The sequence below is a fragment of the Furipterus horrens genome, unplaced genomic scaffold (assembly GCF_987537825.1).
Source record: "Furipterus horrens unplaced genomic scaffold, mFurHor1.1.pri manual_scaffold_7, whole genome shotgun sequence".
Lineage (NCBI taxonomy): Eukaryota > Metazoa > Chordata > Mammalia > Chiroptera > Furipteridae > Furipterus > Furipterus horrens.
Genome location: NW_028327177.1, coordinates 138,662,052 through 138,668,939, shown reverse-complemented (window position 1 = coordinate 138,668,939; position 6,888 = coordinate 138,662,052). Strand labels below are relative to the sequence as shown.

At 60.1% G+C, this 6,888-nt stretch overlaps 1 protein-coding gene across 1 annotated transcript; it reads left to right on the top strand.

Moving 5' to 3' along the window:
• The first annotated feature begins 1,201 nt into the window (after positions 1-1,201).
• On the top strand, positions 1,202-6,476 carry MYL3 (myosin light chain 3). The gene is made up of 7 exons (XM_090284637.1): positions 1,202-1,390; positions 3,739-3,766; positions 3,896-4,045; positions 4,730-4,903; positions 5,836-5,913; positions 6,019-6,061; positions 6,255-6,476. Exons 1-6 carry the CDS (start codon positions 1,274-1,276, stop codon positions 6,045-6,047), a joined length of 576 nt encoding a protein of 191 aa, XP_090140763.1. The 5' UTR covers positions 1,202-1,273; the 3' UTR covers positions 6,048-6,061; positions 6,255-6,476.
• The last annotated feature ends 412 nt before the right edge of the window (positions 6,477-6,888 follow it).

Here is a 6,888-nt window from a genome sequence, read left to right as displayed (position 1 = left end):
CCCAGACGGTGGCCCAGCCAGGCTGCACTCTGTCACTGCCATCTGCTGAGGGCTGGGCACTCCAGGACGCGCACTGAGGGCAGGGACTGGGGTGAGCATCCTGAGCTGGGCACCAGAGGGCAAACCTCACCCAGCCGCCTGGGGTCCCTCAGAGAGACAGACCATCCCAGGCCCCCCCAAAAGATTAGCAGAGGAAAATGTGGAGTGCTGGGAGCAGCATCCAAGAGAGCTTCTTGGAAGAGGGGGCAGGGGGACCAAGCCTTGACTGTACTAAGCAGAGGAGAGACACGGGCACTCTGGGCAGAAGGTGCAGTGTGCATAAGGGTCTGGCGGGACGCAGACCCCGAGGAGTGTGGGGAACATGGGTTACGGGGGGCTGTCGAAGAGAAGCAATAAGGAGTGAGGGTGAAACCCAGAAACTGGCCTCAGTTGTTGAACTGGGCTGGACCACTGCCTTTGTGGGTGAGGCACCCATTCTACTGTCTCTTGGGGTGTTCTTGAAGACCTTCAGGCTTGTGGCTGGGGCTGCAGCGGCCTGATTGCCATGACAATCACACTGACAGACATTGACACCCCGCACAAACACGCAGAGCCAACATACACACAGGCACCGGCCCCCACCCCCACAGACACAGATGTGGCACACACGGACCCCCACATCCAAAGACACCCAGAGAACATACAGGTACACACACCTTCCCCACATAGATACACAGAGCCCTCCCCCAGACACACAGAGACGACACACATACACGGGCACAGAAAACAGCCCCTGCGCCTCTGCACGGGCGCATGCGGACACCTGGGAATTAAATGCACGGATGGGAAGGTTAACTCAAAAGGTGCCTTAGGCGACCCAAGTCCTTCTGCCCACAGCACGACACACACTTGGTGCAGCCTTTTGCACCTGTTGAGTGCATTGATTGACCTGCTGAGGGCAGCAGGGCCCCGTGCGTGTGCATTTGAGGGTGTGCCTGTGTGTGGAACAGTGGCCTCTGTCCTCCCCTCCCCCCTCCCTCCTCAACAGGTGATTGGGAGGAATGGACAGCCCTCCCTCTCCCCCACCCGTTCCTGAGCCTGAACAATGCCCTCCCCAGGCCCCAAAATAGCCCCTGAGCCTGGCCAATGCCCTTTTATGGCCCTGTCCCTATTGTACACTGCAGGGGTGGGGCCGGGGGCAAGAGGTGTCCAGGATAAAGGCCGAGGTCGGGAGGCTCACCTACCCTGCTCTCTGCTTCCTTCTCTCTGCGTCCTTTCTGGGCTTACAGTCCCCATGGCCCCCAAGAAGCCGGAGCCCAAGAAGGAAGAGGCCAAGCCGGCTCCAGCTCCTGCTCCTGCTCCTGAGCCCCAGGTCCCCAAGGAGGATGTGTTTGACGCCTCCAAGATCCAGGTGGGTGCGGGGGCTGGGTTTCTGCAAGAAGGGCAGGGCAGGTGAGTGGATCCCAGAGTGGACTGACCGAGGGACGGGACAGGCTTCAGGAGGTGAGCAGTGAGCTGATGCTGGGAGCTTCTGTGCAGAGGTCAGACCAGCCCTGGGGGCTTCAGGCATGAGGAGGGCTGCAGCGGAGAGGTGGTGGGCAGACATCAGCAGGACACCCCGGTGCTGCTGAAGGAGATTTTTTTTTTTAATGATTTTATTTATTTTCAGAGAGAGGGGGAGGGAGGGAGAAAGAGAGGGAGAGAAACATCAATGTGCGAGAGAAACGTCGATTGGTTGCTTGCCTTTTCCACGCCTCCAGCCGGGGATCTGGCCTACATACAACCCAGGCATGTGCCCTGACTGGGGATAGAACCGGCGACCTTTCGGTTTGCAGGTGGTTCACAGGCTGGCCACTCAATCCACCAGCCAGGGCGTGTCTTTTTGGTGGTTTTGGAACCTGACTTCCCTTGCCCTTCTCCCGGGACCTCACTCACATCCCTGGGGATCCCTGGAGCCATCTGCCCCCAACCCTGCAGCCAGGCAGGAATCCTCCTTGTCCAGCTATGGGGTCTTGAGTCCATGCCAAGTTTCCTAGGGTTGACAGAGTGGAAAGTCAGGGGAAGCGAGACCCCCAACCAGGCTGGGTCACACTCACCCCTGCCAAGGTGCCTAAGGACCAGAGCTGGGACAGCCTTAGCTTTTAGGTGGGGAAATCGAGGCACAGGCTGGATAGGTCATGCAGGAAGCTGGCCTTAAGCTGTGACCAGTGGCCCCAGGAGCCCTTCCCCAGCTGTCTAAACTTGGAGGACGAGCCATGACTCCCACCTGTGGCATTTGCATAGCGGCACGCACCCTGCAGCCTGCCTGTTCCCTGTTCTTGGCTGGCGCCCAGCCACTGGGGCCCGGCTGCCGGCTGAGGCGGAGCCCTCCAGCCCCTCATGGCTCCCACAGACCCAGCAGGACCTGCAGCCCCTCTGCACAGACCCAACTCCTGTCTGAGAGCCCTTCCTGGGGGCACTTCTATTGTCCCTCAAGATACGGGTTCAAATCCCTTCCCTTCTCCAAGGCTTGGTTTTCTCAGCTGTGGAACGGAGCAGGAGCCCTCCTTGAAGGCTGTTAGGAAATGCTCACATCTAGTGCTCCCTGGAGTTGGCTGTCTGACCCCCGGCCACCCTTCAGGCCTCAGGTTTGTGACCCACAGGCCCTCCCAGTGAGGGTCGGACCACCCTGGGTTCATGGTGACATTGTACAGTCTCACTGGATCTGAGGTTGGCACACGCTCCCTTCCAAGGGGAGGGAACGGTCGGGCCCCTCATGTGTCCCCACCCAAGGCTGGCTGGTGAAGGGCAGGAGGCTTTGCCAGGACCCAGGGAACCTCGTTTCAGCAGGCTTCCTGGGGGGGGAGAGAGCTCTCGGGGGCTGGGGAGACCTCCATGGCAGGGTGTCCCTGTCTCTGGTGTGTACTATGGAGGTTGGCAGGGCCCCAAGAGAGCAGAAGTGGGAGAGGGGCCAGTAATGTCCCCCTCTGCCAAGCTCCTTTCTCTTCTACAAGCTTGACCTTGGGGCAAATGACTATATGATAAAAATAGACTTGGTATCTGGTGAGGAGGGGGAGACCAGGAGGAGACCTGGTCCCAGGAGGCCTCCCGACCTCAGGTAGCCTGGATGTGACCTCAGCAGCACTGCCTGGTTCCCTACTGTGCTGCAGGTGGGGCTGCCCTTTCCTCATGGATGGAGGTGCGCAAGACCCCGGTGCAGGCTGGGCCGTGTGGGTGACAGTACCCAGCCCTGAAGGCTCTGTGAGGGCAAGCACATGCACACACATGTTTGTGAATGCACATGCACGCACACATGTGCATCACACACACAACCGCTATTGAGATGAGCCCTCCCATCTCACTCATGTGGCCAGTTCTGCCCAGTAGGCCCTAGGCCTGTTGGGGTGACAAAGCCAGTCTGGTCAGATCTGTGGCTTCCAGCACATCTGTCCAGGACCAGTGGCATCAGGTAAGGGCCACCCTGAGCTGGGGACTCAGGGCCCCAGGCCTTCCTTCTCACCCCTTCCCACCTGGTGTCAGGGTTTGGGTGCTGTCAGGCCTAAGGCCCTCAGGGCAGGCAGGTAGGGAGAGGGAAGGAGGCAGGAGGGTGTCAAGGTAGGTGGCCAGCAGGAGGTCCTGGGCGATGGAAGCTGGGGTGCTGGATGGAGACAGGCTGGGACAGCTGAGGAGCTGAGGCCTGGGCTGGCCACAGAGTGACCAGGAAAGGCCTGGCCCCACCCTCCGAGCCAGGCACTCAGCATCTCTGGGGTCTTCTTTCAGATCGAGTTTACACCGGACCAGATTGAAGGTGAGTGGAGGTCGTGACCCTGGGGTTGCAGGGTTGGGCCTGGGGCCCCCAGTCTGAGTCCTGCCCGCAGTGCGGGTGAGTGAGGGGCTCCCTCTGGGAGTGTCCACAGCTCACACCCTTTCCCGGCAGAGTTCAAGGAAGCCTTCATGCTCTTTGACCGCACGCCCACCGGTGAGATGAAGATCACCTATGGACAGTGTGGGGACGTCCTGCGGGCGCTGGGCCAGAACCCCACACAGGCCGAGGTGCTCCGCGTCCTGGGGAAGCCGAAGCCGGAAGGTTGGTGCCTTTAACCTGAGAACTCCCCACTGGTGCCAGTTCTCCAGGAGACCACCAGGGGGCGCTGCCACCTGTGGGGGGGCCCGTTGCCTAGAGGAGGACACTGAGGCTGGTGTCAGCACATGCTGACAAGGTGACCAGCAGTGCTGCTTTGCTGTCTCCCCTGGCCCTGTGACGATGCACCAGGCCTCCTGGTCATAAGGGGCTGACGGCAGTGCAGACTAGCTTCAGTGGCTGGCATGAGGGTAGACCAGGGGCTCCCACGGCTCCTTCCTGCCCCCTCCGCCTCTCTCTGTGGGTCAGGGCCAGCTTCTCTTGCCATGCTGGCCAGAGAGGGTGTAGTTCAAAAATCCCAGAAAAGATTCAAAAGTCCCAGGGGAGACCTCTATTGGCTCAGCAGCTGCAGACCAGGAGGGTGGGGTCTATAAAAAGATGACGCTAGCAGAGGCTGCCTCCCAAAAGGAGAGCAGAGGTGCTGGACAGAGCCCTAGTTCTCCCTGAGAACGGCAAAGGCTGTGGAAAGTACCCGTTTCTCTGTTAACTGTAAAGTGCCCCGTGGTGGCGGAGTGCTCTGTAAATGGCAAACTGGAGCAGGGGGCTCTGGGAACTATGTGAAGGCGAGAGCTCCTCACTGTAGGGCCCAGGGGAAAGGTCTGCCTGGGCCTCAGGACCATCTCTCCACAGAGCTTAACTCGAAGATGATGGATTTCGAAACGTTCCTGCCCATGCTCCAGCACATCGCCAAGAGCAAGGACACAGGCACCTACGAGGACTTCGTGGAGGGGCTGCGGGTCTTCGACAAGGAGGGCAACGGCACGGTCATGGGTGCCGAGCTCCGCCACGTTCTGGCCACGCTCGGTGAGGGCAGCCTCCCCCACCCCATTCCTCCTTGGAGGTGGGGGCATCCTAGGAGAAACCACTCTGTTGCCCACCCCAAAGCCTGTGTCATATCTGAAATGGAGAGTGACATGGTCAGGGTGCCTCTAGGGCAGGTGACAGAAACGTGGGGGATTTAGAAATTTAGGTGGCAAATAAAGGAAGTGTGTTGGTGCAGCTCACAGAACCAAGGGGAGATAGGAACAGCTGGGGCTCAGGGTGGGGCAAAGTGGTACATCCAGGGGGGTCAGCTTGGTCCTGGGTTCATTACTTCAGAGCCCTATCATCAGAGTGGCCGAGTAGGTCACGTGTCCACCTCTTGGGCATCCTGACCCCTCCCCGTCAGGTGCCCCCTTCTCTAAGGACTTTTTCCTACAGCAAATGTTTACTGAGCACCTACTATGTGCTCAGACCCGAGCTGGTTCCCAGGGTTATGTGTGTGTGTGTGTGTGTGTGTGTGTGTGTGGCTGGAGAAAGTGCATTCAGTGGGGGTCCAGCACAGCTCACACACAAAAACAAGGACAGGAGAGTGCCCGACTTGCCTGGGGAACAGCGGTCCCCTCCATAGTCACTGCCCCCTCCCCCGCCCCCCAGTTCCTAGCTCACCCACCACCAGCCTGTTGTGGACAGAGGAGAGGGCATACTGCTGATTTGAACACCAAGATGGCACCGTTAGGACAGAGCCCAGGGTCGAAGAGGGCACCAGGCCTGTACCCCAGGCCCTGCCCTTTTGGACCTGTCTCTGATTGTCCTGGTCTCAGAAATGAGGGGTGTGGCGAAGGCCTTGTGAGCCATGATGGCTGTGCCCACAGCAGGTGTGGGACTACTGGAGAGGCAAGGCCACCATTCAGATGGGCCCTACCCTGCGCACCTCTGGACGGTGCTGACTTGGCCTCCCCCTTGCCCCCCGCCAGGTGAGAGGCTGACCGAGGAAGAGGTGGACAAACTGATGGCTGGGCAAGAAGACCCCAACGGCTGCATCAACTATGAAGGTGGGCTCAGAGGGCAGGTGGCCTTCGGGGCGGGGCATGGGAACCCAGGCCCTGCACAGGCCCCCGGGGCTGGATCCCTGCCGCTCACTCTCCCCTTCTTTCCAGCGTTCGTGAAGCACATCATGGCCAGCTGAGCCTCTCACCCCAGGTGGGACCCCCCTCCCTCCCAACCTGCTGCTGCCTTGGCCGCCCCTGCTGCCCTCAGCCTTGTTGTCCCCCATGCCTCTGTCATCCAAGTCCCTGTGCCCACTGCCCTACCTTCACCAACTTCAGTTCTCAGTTGACATCCTGCTTCCTCACTTGACCCTCTTCATCGTAACCTGTGACCCCTTTGCTTTCAGGGATCCCAGGAAGGCCACGCTGGGGACAGCGCATGATACTGATGTCAGTGGCCTGGAGTGGAGGGAAGGCAGGGAGCACACTGGGCTCGTGCACCAGCGCCCTCTGCGCGCTCCTGCAGACCTCTGCGTGGCTGTCATCTCCCCTCTGTCAGGCTGCATGCACCTGTGACTGCTCTCTGCCCCTGCCCATGGGCCCGTGAATAAATGCGTCTTTCCTTCCTCCTCTCCTCTCCTTTCTTCCTCTCCTCCCTCCTCCCCTCCTGCCTTCCTTCTTCTTTCCGCCCTGTGGCCCTTTGGTTGACTCTTGTGAATGCTGTGGGTCGATGAGCCCTGGGCAAAACAAAGTCCTCCTGAAGTGCTGCTCCCCTGGTTAAAGGGCCCCATCTGGTGTGCAGCCCTGTGACCCTGGCCCCCAAGACATTGGGGCAGGAACAGGCTGACCTGAAAGAGGCCTGCGTGCCCTCCCTTCTCTGCCCTCCCCTCTCCACCTTGAGATGGCAGCCAGGCCCCTGCTACAGAGATGCCACCGGGAGCCTGAGAGTGCTGTCTGAGTTGTCTCCTTCCGCGACCAGCAGCCAGGGACCCACAGGGCATGGGCCCAGAGCCACCCGTGACACAGGTGGGGATGGGTGGC